Source organism: Alosa sapidissima, chromosome 18, assembly GCF_018492685.1.
Source record: "Alosa sapidissima isolate fAloSap1 chromosome 18, fAloSap1.pri, whole genome shotgun sequence".
Lineage (NCBI taxonomy): Eukaryota > Metazoa > Chordata > Actinopteri > Clupeiformes > Clupeidae > Alosa > Alosa sapidissima.
The window spans coordinates 2,035,407-2,052,738 of record NC_055974.1 but is presented as its reverse complement, the minus strand read 5'-3'; the positions used below and the strand labels follow the sequence as shown (position 1 = coordinate 2,052,738).

The window sequence follows — 17,332 nt, the reverse complement described above, 5'->3', positions numbered from 1 at the left end:
TCTCAAACAGAATTCAATGATGTCAATAAAAACATGCTAAAAATGATTTCAAGTGCCTCCAGAGAACATAATAACTGTAAAGCCTGGTAAGGCACACCGCTGAAATGGTAGGCTGAGCAGCAAATTGTATCAACCCTCAACAATTAATCAAATAGACAAAGTTAAAAGGAACAAAGTAGAACTTTCTCACAGATTCTGAAAGCAACTATATACAGAACATGTTGCCAGGCTGGCCTTGTACAGATCACAAACATCAAATTTCCAAAAAACAATAATTCAATCAGACATTTCTCCCTCGCTGTCATCAGTATCCTCCACTGAAAGTGTAGCCATCTTTGAATTTTTATTTGCACACTGTTCACCAGAAGGGTGGCCAGTACGATCCCCGACTGGTAGGAAAAATGTGGGTGGGGGGAGTGACTTAACAGCGCTCCCCCACATCCATGTGAGGTTCCCACATCCGGATGAGGTGCCCTTGAGCCCTGCTCCCCGGATCAAGGGCTGCCCACTGCTCCGGGTGTGTATGTATACTATGTTCACTGCTCAAGGGTGTGTGTGTGTTTGAAAGGGTGTACACTGTTTGTGTGGGTGTGTTGTACACTACCCCCGAATGGGTAAAATGCAGAGCACAAATTCCTTGTATCGGTGGGGTCAGCCCTATGTTCCCACATTTCTAGGGTTAGGGTTAGGCCTGAGGTTAGGGTTAGGGGACATAGGGCTGTGGGAACACAGGCATGCTCCCGTACTGGTATATGTAAGTATACTTGGGCAGCCGTGGCCTACTGGTTAGGGCTTCGGCGATCCCCGACCAATAGCAGAAATGTTGGGGGGGGGGGGGGGGTGGAGGAGTGGTTGAAGAGCACTGCTCTCCCATGTCCACAACCACGGTTGAATTGCCATTGAGCAAGGCACCTGACCCCCATTGTAGCAAGTCCACTCACTGCTCCACGTTAATGTGTGCTTCACCTCATGTCGTGTGTGCTCGTGCTTCATCTCACTGTGTGTTCACTAATTCACGGATGGGATAAATACAGAGACCAAATTCGCAAGTATACTTGGGATATAAACCTGATTTACATTTGTTGTTATATTTGTTGTTGTAATTCTAAATGATTCGTGTCATTCCTTGCAATACTGGAAGAAATCATTTTCTTGATTCTGTCCTCTCTTCCTGTAATCAACTTTGCAGTTTTCTCTGTAATTAAGGGGGCAAATTCAAGCACTATTATAGTTAATGTGCTGACTAACTGGCAAGTACCTCATAACTCAGACTAGTTTGTAGTCCTGAGGGGTATTCCAGAAAGCAGGTTTACTGGCTTAACTGGGTATGTAAACCCAGAGTAAACGGTAAACCTGGGATTTCAGTTCCAGAAAGCTCAAAAATGATCAGGCTATGTAAGTAACTATGGTAACATAGGCTCTGAACTTAACCTGGTAGGGGGTAGGTTTTGTTCAGGTTATGTTCAATTATGTTCGGTTATTTCAGTGCATGTTCAACCTATTTTTACACTTGTCACACAATGACGTTTCATTCTGAAGAAGGTCCGATTGACAAAGAAGCACAAAATCATGTAATATTTATCCGTGGAATTAGCCGTGAGAGGGCGATAAGACCACGACATCACATGATAGCCCATCTTTTCTTTCTTTTCCAAACGAGTTTTTCAAGAGCGCTAGAGTTTTTCAGCTGAATCCTAAATTTGGCTACTTGAAAAGCATTCTCGACTCCATCCCTACATTAGGCTACGCATGGATTAGAATAGAATAAAATAAATCTTAGCTAGCCAACACCATAGTGGACATTTGCCTTTGGCTCACAAGACATCGGATGGACAAAAAACATCTCAGACACACTGAAGATATAATTACAGTGCAGTAGGCTACAAAAAAGGGAAAACATAGAAAATGAATAAATAAGTTTAAATATAGACTACATAGGCCTAACAGCTCAGCCAGGTATGCGTGTTGTCACTAGTTTGGTTAAGAATGCTGATGGAATTTGGGATACAATAGTTTTTCAATAGGCTACACTTTTTGCCTCTCTCCAAATTATGTACATCGATTATCGCTCTCCGACTGGGAGTTTTTGTAACGTTAGTGTTGGAGACGCAGAGCATATCGGCAAACTGTCGGTCGGTGCGTAAAGTTTGCCTTGTGCAACTTCATTCGTTTTCCTGGACACAAACCCACGAGGATCATTAAAGTGTGTGTTCACCAACTGGCAGGTCAGCATCACTTATTCAATTTTCCAAATGTGCACCGAGATGTGTCCAATAGGCTACCCATGCCTTCCGACATTCTTCACCCTTTCGATGATGGAGCGCAAAAGTTTAACTTGGCCCACAGCTGCAGAACCCGCGTTAAAATAGAAAATTACATTTGGATTCTCAAAGAATTCTATGGCCCACTCAATCTGTGACAAGGTAGGCTAGTTTAAGAAAGCATCATTCAAAGCAGTCAATACAATAGGCTACGTGATGTCCATTGAATTATTTAATTGTGCTTTTGACATTAAACGGGATATCCTAAACGTACGCATTTACACGGTCAGTTAGGCTATTCTCTGCCAAGCAAGGTCTCGGAGGCAGACGCTTAAGTAGGCTATTGCTTTTTTTTTAGTTATTACAGTTCTCTCCTCCTCGTAAGCCTCGAGGAGAACTTTGCTACCCCGCCTTAGAAAAATATACGGTGCTCTTCGTTTCGCCGGTTTTACTCATGGTTTCGACTCTCAATAGATGATGCCTTTATAAGTTCGCCGTGAACGCGCACAACTCTAGGTTATCTAACACAGGGTTAATTGAACTAACTGATAACCGGTGTTTTGGAACCGACAGCTCAGGTTTAGTCGCCACAGGTTCAGACAACCCAGAGGTTAAGTTTTATCTCAGTGTTTGTTAAACCTCCTTTCTGGAATACCCCTCTGAACTGTGGTGTCTGTTTTTAAAGCATTAAAAAAATGTTACGATGAAAAATATTGTTGTCTGTAATTCTGGGGAGAAATCCAAGGACACTTATAATTAATGTGTTAACTACCTAGGAAGAATCACGAGTTGAGTATCTGGAGCATCGGCTATTGTGGGTTTGATTAGTCACAAAATGGTCAGAAACAACAACAAAAAACATTCTTCTAAAATCTGTTGCTGTTCTGAGAAATGGCCTAGACTGAAGATCTCATGCAATGCTGTGTACTACTATACCGCTTTTACAGAAGGGCATAAACTCATCAAATATCACAAATAACATGTGTATGGTCTTTGGTGGTGCTAAAGTTGGAAATGTGTACAGGATCACATAATCTTGAGGGAATAAGGCAATCACTCCAGTTTGCAAGTGTGCAACACTATGCCACACCCTGTGGACAACACCTGTTTGGAGCTGGTTTTATCCAAAAAGAAGGCAGTGGCCCAAATCACAGCTCCCACCATAGGGATGTAACAGAGCAGGTATTCTGACTATAATGGAGTGGAATGGAAATGGCTAAGTGACCCCAAACTTTTGAAAGGCAATATACCTCTCTCTTTTCTCTCACCTCCCCTTTCTAACACATGGATGTACATTCATACAAACAAATATACAAGAACACAGACCCTGAGTATTCCCACCCTGAAGAAGTCCAAAGCTGCTAGTGCAGAGTTAGTCCTTTGGCCCATGAGCTGAACCACACTTAACAAACAACAAATATCCCTCGTCGTCTTTCCCGCCACCCCCCTCTTGCTCTGTCCCGTGTGGAAGAAGGTACGGTTCTGGCAGGTAAATGTTGCCCTCAGCAGCTTCCTCCAAATCGGTGTCCACTCCGGATGCACCCCCCTGAATGGCAGCTTCCAGGCCCTGGTTGATGTAGTGGGCCTCCTTGCTGGCCTCCAGGGGTGGGAGCTCGGACAGAAGGCCTTTGAGTTGCATACCGAGCTCTGCAAAGCCAGGCCTCTGTGCTGGGTCACTCTTCCAGCAGCTCTGCATCACCTCATATCTAAGAGAGAGAGAGAGAGAGAGAGAGAGAGAGAGAGAGAAAGAGAGAGTCAAAGAGCAATGGCAGGGAAGTGGGGTGAGTTAGAGTTAGAAAAGGAGGAAAGAGAATTTGGAAGATAAAAATATGACTTTTCTATGAAGAGATGAGGAAGAGGTCAAGGAGTGTTGGTTGTTTAAAGGAACTATATGTAAGATTGTGGCCAAAACTGGTACTACAATCACTTTCAATTACTGTAGAGCGGTGTATCCCCTCCCCCTCCCCTCTGACTGGCAGAGCTGGCAACCCGGATGCCAAAACACTACTGACTTTGTGATTAGTAGATAGGTGGAGGGTGACTCATCAGGCCAAAACACGACAACATAAACATCAGTTGAGGGCTGCAACTTCACTTTTTAAATGACAATATCCTGGCCGGACTACTGTTGTCAGTGATATAAGTATTTGAAATGAACATGATTTCTTAATGTCTAGTGACATATCTGGGCCATTTTATGATTAAGTGAAATACATTTCTTACATACGGTTCCTTTAAGGCTTTCATCGCAACGATGACAACAGGGGTGATGAGTTTGTGAGGGGAAAAACATTGGTTTATTATCAACACTATTACCAGCAAACAAAATAGGTCAAATTAACAGTAAATTAGCTTGTCTACTACTCTTTTTATAATGATTTGACTGGTTTGGATAATGAAGGTTGATCTAGCATGATGTGTAACAGGCCTTTGAAAGGAGTCTTATTAGCAGCTGAGCTCATTAGAATTCACATCCTGTTTTGCAAGATTCACATGTGCAGTTGAGGTCTGCAGTGCGCAGGCAGTCTCCCTGTCCTGCACATCCATAGACTTCCCCTCAATGCCGAACTTCATTTTCTATGTGCGGCCCCTTTCACCATGCACTTTAAAATTGATATTGAGAAGTATAGCGTACTGCAACCTTCTTCATTCTCAAATCAGCGAGCAGAGATCATCAAAGAGTCCCCTCAGACCCATCTCTGATGAATAAGCCCTTCTGTTTTGGTCTGAGTCAGAGCTCCTATGCTTTATGCATGCCAGAAGAGCTCACATTGATTCAATTAGGTGAGCCACAGAAGGCAGCCAACAAGCCTTGCCAACGAATACTTGGACGAGTATCGAGAACATGCTACGTCCATCTTCAGCTACTCCACAGATATGAGACAGCCGACGACGATGCGAGGGAGGATTTTCCTTCTCGCAATATAATTTGTCAAAGAGATAATTTGATTTGCTCATTGACAGCTTCCCACACTCAACATCCAGACATGTAGATTCAGTGATAATACTTGACACAAGGTAACTCAAAGCACAGTCACACAACATCTATTATGACTTTGTTTGCTGTCTGGTGAAACTAAGCCAGTGGTCCCCAAACTTGAGGGCCAGCTCACTATGCCTGGCTCTAAGAGAGGGCCAGAGACTCGGAGTATATCAGTAACCATAAATAGCTTAGCGCTGTGAACAAAGGCAGTCTACCTTAGTTGAATATTCTATTACATTTAATCTATAGGCTATTGCAATTTAATACCATTGTTATCTGTGTTTATATTGCCATCATGCCATATCAGTGTAAAATGTAGCTCAAATGAAATAATACTAATAATAGCATTCTCAAAACTATAAGCAGGAAGTCCCAAAAGTATATTTTGAACTCTGAACTTTGCATACACAGCTCAAGTTGTGAACAAGCAATATCCTACAAATAATTTAAAGTTCTCAAACTATGAGTTTTATGAAGTGGTGGCAGAAACATCTGAAATGACCACCATTCTAACTTTCACTCACCTGATGAGAACTATGTGAACTCTGTATGAACATTTGAACGAGTGAATAAAAAATATAAATAATTATACCAGGAAGTTCCAGAATTATGACTTGAATAGAAGTTAGTTAGATTTAATTAATTGATACATTTTTAGAATACTTTGAGCACTGATGCAGTCAGCAGAGGCCTCTTATATTGTTTACAGGTAGGCCTACTATAACCTGACCCTAGCCAGATGAATTTCGCTCCGCCTAGCTCCACTCATCCATCTGGAACCGATCCATTGAAGTGTTGCTTCAGAAGGCTGGGCCTAATCAAAAAATGCTTGCATATGATTGAATAAGCCACTTGTCCGTCATCTATTGACGTGCTACTTCAACCACTCACATCGAAGCCAACCCGTGACGCTAATAACAGTGTCACAGTCGCTTCTACGCTATGTCACATCTATGAAACTCCCGCCCTGCGTCCTGATTGGCTGAACCATAAAGTCGGTTGCAGAAATCGCTCTCAATGGAAGAGGTCCCAGATGGATGTGAGTGAAGCTAGGCGGAGCTAAGCGGAACGAAATTCATCTGGCTAGGGTCAGGTTAGGCCTACTATACATTTCATTCCGTTTTCGATGGCAAACGTGAAACCGCGCCAAAACAACCACCAGTGGACAAAAAGAGTATTACATGTGTACTGTTAAGACCCGCCATAGAGAATGAATGGGGGAAATTACGGAGGTTATAGTTTGACGATGTCGTACTCCCGTACTGGCTGGATCCTATATACCACGGACATGTTTTGGGGGGCCACCTAAAATGAGGTGGCAGGCCGTAGTTTGGGGACCACTGAACTAAGCCATGACCTTGACATGGATAGACTTAGAAAAACGTTAATATCCTCTTAGAGCCATTGTGGTACAGAACAGAGCACAGACACATAAAAGCACATCAAATAAACTGAAACAACAATAATCTATATCGTCTACAGCAACAGACACCATTCTCAAATACCATCACAGTCCAGGCAGACATTTGATAACTATGCCTGAACGTGTAGACCATTACATGCACACCAATATGGACACCACAACAACCACAATACATCTATAACTAACCCATAACATCTTGTTTCATTGAGTTCTTGCCATGGAAATAAATGAGTGTTTGTCTAAGTTAGTGTTAATATTGGGGCATCTGTTCCTCTGACCAGAAGGGAGTTGCTGGAGCTATGCTAAGAGTGGACGAGGGAGGATGTGTCCAAGCACACCTTGCCTGTCTTCTCAATCAGTCTGGTCAAGGTGGGACAGGTCAGCCTACTGTTCTCACATCATTTTCCTAAAATTTTAACTACTTTTCCCAATGTTGTACTTGAGAGTGAATTTGGAACATTCATACATGTACCAGCATGCAATATAATGTCAAAGTATATTCTCAAAAGGTTTAGTTTTTTACCAGATGCACTCTGATCCTTGATGATGTGGGTGGACCAGCATCATATGTTAGGTCATAGGTTATATCAGCCTTTTGATTTTTGATAGGTGAGGTCCAAATTGTCATTTAAGTAATTTAGAACTGATGGACGCTTATTGTTTTTGTTATTGTCATTGTTAGGTTTATTCTGTACCAGTAACGTGATCAGCATCATACTTGTTTCTACGATGTTTAGTAGTTTGCACAGACTACAGTATGGTGATCTAAAGTTAAAGTTGAAGCTGACTGGCATTTAGCAGATATAACAAATATAATAATTGTAACAAATATAACAACAAGGACCTACAATGGCAGGTTCAGGAATCAAACCTGGACTGAAAAGTGTCACACGTTACTGTTGCTCCACCTGGTGAGGTGGGTGGGAAACAAAACAAACTTACAGCGTGCTTTCACAGTCCGCAGGTGGTTTCAGCCTGTGGCTAGCCTCCAGATAAGCCAGGAGGTCATGGTTGTGAACACCGGGGTAGGGCGTCTTCCCCCGGGACATGATCTCCCACATGGTCACCCCAAAGGACCACTGATATGAAGACAAAACCTCTGTTTAGCACACTGTAATGTCAAAGAATGCATGCAATTGGACTTCTGTGAATGGTATTTGTTGTTTTATGAGTAAAAGGGGAGGTAGATATGTAGATAATTTAATTTCAAATGTGAAAGGTAGGTACATAAATACAAACATTATTTTTGTTTTATATGCTGTATCATGTGTTTTTGATTATGCATTTTCATGAATTGCAGCCACTTCAAGATGTATCAGATAAACTTCCATTTAGACATTTAGAAAAATGGTATCACATACTCTCATTCCAATACAATTAAATAAATGTTTGCTCTCTTTCTCTCTCACTGTGTGTGTGTGTGTGTGTGTGTGTGTGTGTGTGTGTGTGTGTGTGTGTGTGTGTGTACATGTGTCTATGTACATGTATACAGCTCTGGAAAAAATGAAGTGACTGTACATTTTTCTGATGTCATCCTATGGTTGCTGAATGACATTCAGATGGTCACATTCAAAATGAAGAGAACACTGCAAATTTGAATATGACTGAGTGTCAACTCATTCGAATGTCACTCAGCAACCGTAGGATGACATCAGAAAAATGTGCAGCGGTCTCTTATTTTTTTCCAGAGCTGTATATGGTGTAGATAGACTGTGGAAGCTATAGGACACAAGTTCCGGGCAACTGACCACATCTGTTTTGATGGAGAACATGGACTCAGACAGACTCTCCATGGCCATCCACTTCATAGGCAAACGGATGGCCACTTTCTGCCTGTAGTAGTTGCCACTGTAGACACTCTTGGAGAGGCCAAAGTCCGCCACACGCACATGCAAGTCATCCCCCAACCTGTGACCAGAGGAGGACTTACAGTAAGTAAACCTGACACTATCACTGTATACGCATGTCTTTACGCTGACTGAGCTCCAAAAGCCCCTTTCCAGAAGTGTCACACGCTTTGTTTTCACATCAATATCTTACAATGAATGAATCTTAAAATGGTTTATTATACCGAGCCCTACATATACTACATGCAGCACAGCAAGTATTGACTTCAAAGGTGGTGATGTTTCAAGTTGGCAACGACTGAAGAGGGTCAGCAAAAAATGTCACTGAAACCTCTGAATTAATTAAATTGGGGCCCACCAAAATATTTTTCCTGGAGGCCCAAAATTCCTTAGCGCTCCCCTGCCAACATGGGAGGTAGCTGACATGCAGTTTTGTCGCCACCTCCTGGACTTACATGCAATTGCGTGCAGCCAGGTCCCGATGCAAGAAGCCTTTGGAACTCAGATATTCCATCCCAGCAGCGATGTCAATCATGAAGCGCAGCAGACTCTGATAGGGTACAAACTGGAACAGCGAGCAGAGGAAAGTCAGCAACCAGAGTCATCACAAATGCATCCAAAGTATAAATAGCAATGGTCTCATTTAATGAATTATTCAGAGGAATCTACTCACAGTTTTCACCAGACACATTTTCTCTCGGTTTTATGCATAAATGTGCATACATCATCCATTATACTGTAATTACAGTTTGTTTGTCACCAATATTTACAACTGTGTGTGTGTGTGTGTGTGTGTGTGTGTGTGTGTGTGTGTGTGTGTGTGTGCGCGCATGTGTGTGTGTTTGCAGGGAATGGGTAGAGAGAGACAGAAAATGAAATTGTTCTTCACCATGGGAATGTCCCCGTAGCGAGTGGCGATTAGGAAACGCCGCAGGTCTCCATGCCTCAGGAAGGGCAGGATCACCAGAGGCACAGGGATGGAGGAGTCCTGATTATGCTCTAGAGTGACACCTAGAGGACAAACATAAAAGCTACACTTATACTGATGATCAATAAAATCTCACTGCAGACTGTAAATCTGACTCTAAGTTAGACAGATACTTGGAATAGATGGCAATGCCCATAGTGGACAATAAAGTTTGAATAAAGTGGACCATTTCCGTTATATTTACACAGAGTTATTCTCTTATTAATAGCAACATACTGTATTTAGAATTATTGTATAGTTTGAACATGATCTACAGATATCCAAACAAAAATGTTGGAATGAATAGGAGAATGTCTTACCCAGGAGACTGACCACATTTTCATGGTCAAAATGTCTCATGATCTCAGCTTCCTTCAAGAAGGTCTCCAGATCCTCGTGGGAGTGGATACCCGCTAAGAAGGAATAGGGAAGTCTATCATATGTTATGACAGCCTGTAGCCACATGACTGAATACATGTTAATAATAGTATCAGGATTTTTGTTTTACTGAAATCTTCTGCATAATAACCACACTTTCACTCTTGTTTTGTAAAAATGCAGCGCTGATTGTTTACTCTAAGGGCTCTATCTGTACTACTGCTTGAATGATTTCCCTCACTTATAAGTCACATCGGAGAAGCATCAACTGTATAATTGTAAATGTAAAGTAAATAAAAGTTGGAGGGCCCTCCTTTCTTCAGCTGTACATATTACTGACCTCTCATTGTTTTCACTGCCACCTTCATCTCCACTCCTCCCTGTGGACTGAAGATCCCTTCAAACACAGATCCAAACTCCCCTGGAGGCACACACACAGAGGAGGGGGAGGTAAGAGACACACGTCTAACCGCCAAAGCACAACAAACAGGATGGAGTTGGAGATTACAGAGAAGCATTGGGCCTACTACTGGGCTCTGATGAACATGAGGGAGTGTTTGAGCAGAACAGTTGCTCCTATGCAGTTTTGCTTGTCATTGTGAAGCAAAACTGATACTGTATTAAACTGAAAATATGCCGATCCAAACAAACCATAGCACTGAATTACAAGTAAATACTGTACATACAACAATACTACTGATATATTGAAAAAAATGTACCATCTTCTACACTGGAGCATATTTCAATATCAGGCTAATAGAACTAACTGTCTTTTTCTAGCTGTGCTTTTATATGTGTAGAGTTGTGTGTGACAGTGAATTACCCTTGCCCAGCTCTTTGCCCAGCGTCAGACTAGCCCGTTCCACCAGCACCTCCTTCAGGCTGGACAGGAGCCTCTCATTGAGGCCAGCGAGCACCTGGAGCGGAGCTGAGAGAGCGAGAGAAAACCCAGGGAGGAATGAGATAGAGAGAGAGTGGAACAGTTAGGTTCATGGAGTGAACACACAGAGGAGGAACAGACATGCTGATGGAATCAAAGTTTGTCAAGGAAAATCAAGAGAAGTGAAACTGCCCATTGTTCATTAGCCTACTCTTAGATGAACAAGATATGACTGGATGTTTGAAAGGGTCGTGTTCTTTATTTTGGCCTTGAGGGGTATGTTAAGGGTGAGGTAATGAGGTGACAGAGCACTGCTGTAGAACAATCAATCAAATAGATCACTTCAAATGGAAGGAAATTATCATTAGTTGCCGGTTAATATCAAAGAAATAGATTTGCAACAGTAAAACACCAGTATAATACATCTCAGTGAAATAAATAATGCTAAAAAAAAAAAAAAATAATAATAATAATTAAAAACTTGCAACCTGGGTAACCTCTTGCACACTCCCCAGTAGGTGGTACTGGATCAGGCTGGGGTTCCACATCTCGTCTGTAAGTCACCACAGGGTGCAAGGGCAACAGAGGCTCCTCCGGTAATGGACTGAACACAGCAAGGCACACCATGAGTACTTAACACTGAACACAGCAAGGCACACCATGAGTACTTAACACTGAACACAGCAAGGCACACCATGAGTACTTAACACAGCAAGGCACACCATGAGTACTTAACACACTGGCACACCATGAGTACTTAACACTGAACACAGCAAGGCACACCATGAGTACTTAACACACTGGCACACCATGAGTACTTAACACAGCAAGGCACAGCATGAGTACTTAACACACTGGCACACCATGAGTACTTAACACTGAACACAGCAAGGCACACCATGAGTACTTAACACACTGGCACACCATGAGTACTTAACACAGCAAGGCACAGCATGAGTACTTAACACAGCAAGGCACAGCATGAGTACTTAACACACTGGCACACCATGTTCATGTCCATGTCTTCCTGATATGTCTACCTGACTAAACTCATCAGAGGTGCTCTTGCATGACACCTCATTTAGCTGCTCAAAAACATGAAAACAACACTCATTTTAATCCAGTGTGTTTAAAACCAGGATAGCAAGGAAGACATGCAAGCAGGAGAGGACAAGGGATAGGACACAAGTGAAGGATCTCCAGGAGGGCAAATGACAACCACTGGTTTATCATGTCCAGTGGAAACACAGCAGATAGCTATATGGAAAGATATTGATCTTACATGAGCCTCTTGTATTTCCTGCGCAGCAGATACAACACAGCAGGCACTAGGACCATAAGCAGCACACCTCCACCCAACACACCAACCAGCAGCTGAAGAGATGGAGACCCCTGCTCCACCAGTGCTTTCTCCGGATCTGGTTCTGAAGGAGTGGCGGGGTTTATGACCGGAACCTTCCCTGTCAATTCAAGATAGACAAGCAGATACACACAATGAATACACACACACACACACACACACACATATGAGGCCACATTACACTTACACATCCACAAATATCTGAACCTAGCGTGAATGTACTGAATCACACACAGAATCTAACAATACACATCAAGCATCACCACTGAGAAATGCAGACGCTGATACGTGGGCATGAAGCTGTGGAGATGCTGCCCACCAAAGCGTTTCCTGTTTGTGACTGCATGAGTCCTGCCCAGACGTTCAGACAGTGGAGTATCCTTATCCTTTAAATCTTCATGTGCACCAAACTGCCTCTCTGGTTTCAGTGTGGATAATGGAATCAAAACATGAGCAGGAAAAGAGTCAGTCACCACACCCGGCTGCAACTGTTCCCTCCGTTTGCGGGGCGTATCCTGCAACAATTAGTCAACAGAGGTGGCCACACCAGGCGCAAGAACGAGGCGTACAGTACACTTCAGTTGGGCATCCTGTGTAGCCCGGCTGTCAGAACCACAACAACCAACAACATCAACAAAGAGCCAGGAGCAGGGGTGGGAGGGCTATTGTCATCCGTCATTAAGAGCCTCCAGACATTACACATGAACAACACAACATGCTAATCCTCCCATGCACTCACATTTGTGGATGGTAGTTGAGGTATGACCACCGGATCCCACGGCGTTACTGGCCCTAACGACTAGTTTGTAGTCCAGATGGGCCTGAAGTCCCGTAACATTGACCGCAGTGGCCGTCAGGTCAGTGGGCCTGGGGAGGACGCGGGTGGCATTATTGCAGTGGGCCCACTGGTCACTCGTCTCGCTCGCCCTCTGCCAGCACTCTACCGTGTATGTCACTTCCTGTCGGCCGCCCAGGTTGGAGGGCGGTTCCCAGCGTAGAGTTAGGGTGGAGTCATTGAGCTGATGATGCGTCAGGTTAACAGGCTCTGAAGGTGATTCTAGGGGGGGGGGGGGGACACTGGATGTTTATTACATTTTAAACCTTAAAATCTTTAATATTTAAGAAGTGATAACCAAATGCCTTTGTGAATTGTTGGATCAAAAGAGGTTGGTGTTCTTGAAAGTAAGGGAAGTATCTAACATGTAGGGGAAAAGGCAGAAGAGAAGAGAAGAGTAGAGAAGAGAAGACCATTTTCAAAATGACTACATCCACTGACAAATTAATTAACAAATCTCTCCAGGACTGTACACCATTTCACACAAATCAACAACATTGCATTGAGACACTTATACACTTACTTGTACAGCCAAGGTGAACGGGATCATCTCGCAACTTAGAGTATCCATGGACACAAACACACTGCTGTGCACCCGCCACCTTAGTCTCACTGTTGGGGGGGCACTGGTGGCATCCTCCACTCCCATTGTTTGGCTTGAAAGTGCCAATCCTGCAGACTACAAAAAATATAAATAATAATAGGTCTATGAGAGAGTGAGGAAGGACAATATTTTTTTGTTGCAGGAAGTATCTGGTAAACTGTTTGGTTGGTTTCAATGCCTCTTTGTCTGTAAAATAATTTGAAAAAAGTGAGCTCCAACTCTGACCTAATAACAAAGGCCCAGGAAGATGCACACACACAGGCACAGGTTAAATCTGAGCAGAAAACTTTTCTTTTGCCCCCTCAAATTGTAACATCATAAATACATCATGAAATAAAGATGTCATATGGTACACCTGACTATATCAGGTGCGCTATCAGGCGCGGTATATGTGCGCATGAGTGAAGGTGTGGATGTGTGCTCTGTGCAGTAACACGCTAGGTAAGTATCAAGCCCACCTTTACAAGAACCTTGTACCTCCTCGTGACCTGGCGGGCACAGACACATCCCCTGCAACGGTCCCCAGGATCCATCAGCTCCGCAGACGCTTTGAGGAGCAATGTCCTCCACGGAACCACCCGCGCATGTGCCCCTCTGAAGCCCAGACCCGGCTGGTGCCGCCCTGAATTTGGTCAGGTTGCCCTGAAACGTAGGGCACTGCTTATAGTACAGCCTCACAGCGGCGACGAAAACGCAGGGGCCGGAGTAAGAGAAGTCCAGCTGAAAGTCCGACGACACCTCTCCGACGTCTATCCCCTGCACGCTATGAAGGTACTTCTCCATAACCTCCACATCCCTCAAATCGGCGTCCACTGGAAAGCCTTTTGGTGCGCTGAGTTTGGAAATCAACCTTACTCTCCGGGCTGACCTTCTCGACGAGGAAGGGTCCTTTACAGAGATAGTTAAAGGACTTAGAGACTCCGATTCGATCTCCTGTGCAAACTTTATATCCAGTAATACGTTACGAGCATCCTTTTTTGGAATCCAAAAGGTAGTCAAGCGTTTGGTGGTACTGCCTGGGGGAATGTTGGCACAAGCTTGAAAAACTGAGTGATCCGAGTCGGCACCAAGTCTAAATGTAATTTCACTCCACTGAAACAGACAAAAATAATAATTTCATATGACAGAACTACATAATAAAAATATACATAGGCTATATTTAAAAATGGGCTAAGGAGACTAAAATTAAAGGTTTTACAGCTTTCTGTGGCGAGGACGTCCATTTCAGATCTGTCTGATGGAGAGAGTTGAAAAGTTCCTCTAGAAAAGTTCAAGTTGGACAGTTAATAATGTCACCCATTTTATTAGAACATGATAAATAATCTGTCTTGACCTTTCAATTATTTGACTGATAATAATTGAGTAGCCTGCTGCGTCTAAACTTATTGGGTGAAATACGGTTACAAATAATCAGAATCTCAAAACTGCTGCTAATTTAGGCTACCCGCTCCAAAAGCGATTTCCTTTAGTTGACTTACTCGACTATAAAACAAAACAAAATAACTGTAGTGTTTATTCAATTATTTGGTTATTTGTCTCCTTTTGTATTTTCCACAAATTATTCCAGCAAGGACCAAATTAATGGTTTAGTAAGTTATTCATAAAAAATACATAGGCTATATTTCACGAGCAAAGTGATAAGAATTTTAGAAACCGGAGGCTTTTATATTCCCCTTCTTACCTTCTATTACCGCCCGAGCTGGCACGATGGAGACGCATATCCAGGTTAAACACGGTATGTAGATTGTCCACATCATTGACATGCGTATTACCGATGCCATTTGTATCCAACAACCTGAGCTGTGTCAGCCAGATAATCACAGGCTTCGTCAGCCTGTTGCGTTCAGCGAGCTAAGCTATCGCATCCAGTCCATTTCAGCATTTTATTTTACGAGTTTTGCATTAATTATGTTAGGCTACATTTATAAGTTTCTAAGAATTAGTCTCATCTCTAACGCTCTTGAGACAAAGTGAATTCAGTCCCCACCCACTTTCGTTCCAATGTTTTGGAATAATAAGGTCAGTGTTATTGCTTCATTCCTTCAAGCAGAGACGACGGAATTCTAATTACCTGCTGCTATGTAGGCCTAGCCTTTAAAGAAACCAAATGTTATGTTTAGCACCCTTTCTGAAATTCTTGTGAGCGAGTTAATGCAAGTCAACTAATTCTGTGTTTTTTTTTTAACTCACTCCTCAGCCTATAGCCTACTTCTTGGCTGTATCATGACGTTAGTCCACGCTATATGTGACTGCATGACCCAAAGAAACCTGACTAGTCACTCTTGGAATGCCACTCCTCTTTGTTGTCAGAAATAGGTTAATGGGTTGGAAGTCCTACATATCAACATCACAGGTGAGTTTACGTTACATTTTGACAGACCAACTGTCAAGTAAAACTCTTGTTAATGATTTATTTGGTCGGAATAGGTTTACATTAGCCTAGCCTACTACTTGTGTCAAAGTCCAAAGCTGTAGGCTATCATTCTCCATGCTTATGTTTTATGGACAAATCTATCAAAGTTATTTATTGTCAACAGCAGTCACACTTGCACCACCAGCACCATGGTCTTCATCACCATTACATCACCACACCTCTGGACCTTTCTTGAAAATGCCAACCTCTCTTACTTCTGTCTTTCTACCATGCAATCACAAAGACCCAGTCATCTCTCAGTCACCATCATCCCCTTCAGAAAACCACATGACAGCAATATGTTGCAATCAGAGGATACAACAGGAGCATCGACAAAGAGGAAAATGTGTTAAAATAGTTTTGCAACACTTATTTAGCCTATGTATGTTGATCTATTAGTTATCATCATAAAAACAGAAAAAAAACACCAACGTGCTAATAAAGAAAAACAACCCATTAATCACTCAATAATAAATAGACTGAGATATAAATGTACTATATTCTCTTAGGAAAGGGTGCATCATTGCATTCATCTAACAAACATGTAGGTGTTTGCAATGTTCATTAGTATTAGTATAGTATAGTAATACAACTTCTATGACAGTGTTAGTTATTAAAGAAATGTTGGATCATTAGATGTTGGGTATAAAGCTAAAATTGGTCACCCATTTCTTTATAGACTGTCACATCCCAGAGAGGAGTCTGTCCACTTCTGCTTTCTGAGACGAGTTCCTTAGTCCACTGTGGTGGAACTGGCAAAAGATGCTGACAACATATAGTGGTAAAGTAGAGTGTTGTTGCCATGGGAAAGCAGCAGCTGTTTCCTGTGTGATTAATTAACATGGTTCAACAAAATGACTATGAATCTATTCATAGTTTTCTGACGTCTTCAGTCTCACTTCTTGTACTTGAGTTCCTATTTATCCTCTCTTAGCCTATAATACATTTCATAATAATTTCAGCTTGATATTTTCAGAATGTTATATAACACCTTGGCATGAAGGCAAATGTCTGTTTCTTTTTCATCTCATCTCCACCTAGTGTAAACAGGAAATAAACATGAGAGAGCAACCCACTATCAAAATCTAAATAGCATTCTGGTGACAAAAAAACCTGCTGGGAATGTTTTTGTCAGTGAGGTCATGCTTGGGGCGGAATAGTCCAGATGAGCATCCACCACAAACCAACAAAAATGTCAGGGCTGTCAGGAATGAATAAGAGTATGGGAACCTTTCCTGCTTTACATTTCCAGAGCATTGCACTGATTCATAAGCAGAGTTCAGTGTTGCAGGCAACATCTTTGTCAGATGCAACACTCAGGGTGTTCTGAGGGGTAATCGAGAAAGGAGGTTTAACAAACACTGAGATAAAACTTAACCTC

The 17,332-nt window shown here is 42.5% G+C and overlaps 2 protein-coding genes and 1 long non-coding RNA gene across 5 annotated transcripts in view; 1 reads left to right on the top strand and 2 right to left on the bottom strand.

Moving 5' to 3' along the window:
- Window positions 1-2,969: 2,969 nt before the first annotated feature.
- On the bottom strand, window positions 2,970-15,742 carry si:ch73-40a2.1 (tyrosine-protein kinase receptor TYRO3). Of its 2 annotated transcripts, none has more exons than XM_042069527.1 (15): window positions 15,220-15,742; window positions 14,737-14,798; window positions 13,997-14,630; window positions 13,458-13,613; window positions 12,839-13,156; window positions 12,022-12,199; window positions 11,228-11,343; window positions 10,683-10,787; window positions 10,200-10,280; window positions 9,802-9,894; window positions 9,404-9,525; window positions 8,970-9,079; window positions 8,416-8,575; window positions 7,610-7,746; window positions 2,970-3,967 (listed from the first exon to the last, which is right to left on the bottom strand). In XM_042069527.1, the coding sequence occupies exons 1-15, from the start codon at window positions 15,317-15,319 to the stop codon at window positions 3,634-3,636; spliced, it is 2,706 nt and encodes a 901-aa protein (XP_041925461.1). In that variant the 5' UTR covers window positions 15,320-15,742; the 3' UTR covers window positions 2,970-3,633. The 2 variants fall into 2 exon arrangements, with proteins under 2 accessions (XP_041925461.1, XP_041925462.1); XM_042069528.1 differs by having other exon boundaries at window positions 11,237-11,343.
- The window catches only part of ehbp1l1a (EH domain binding protein 1-like 1a), a 64,968-nt gene continuing 55,695 nt past the window's right edge, over window positions 8,060-17,332 (bottom strand). Inside the window, exons 35-36 of the mRNA XM_042069498.1 lie at window positions 12,130-12,134; window positions 8,060-8,075 (exon numbers count right to left, since the gene is read on the bottom strand). The gene's annotated coding sequence lies outside the window, so the exon portion shown is untranslated. The remainder of the gene's footprint in view (window positions 8,076-12,129; window positions 12,135-17,332) is intronic.
- On the top strand, window positions 14,183-17,274 carry LOC121689605. 2 transcript variants are annotated; one of them, XR_006024827.1, is made up of 3 exons: window positions 14,183-14,309; window positions 15,736-15,891; window positions 16,076-17,274. It is a non-coding gene; the product is annotated as an uncharacterized LOC121689605 (long non-coding RNA). The 2 variants fall into 2 exon arrangements; XR_006024828.1 differs by lacking the exon at window positions 14,183-14,309 and adding an exon at window positions 15,492-15,557.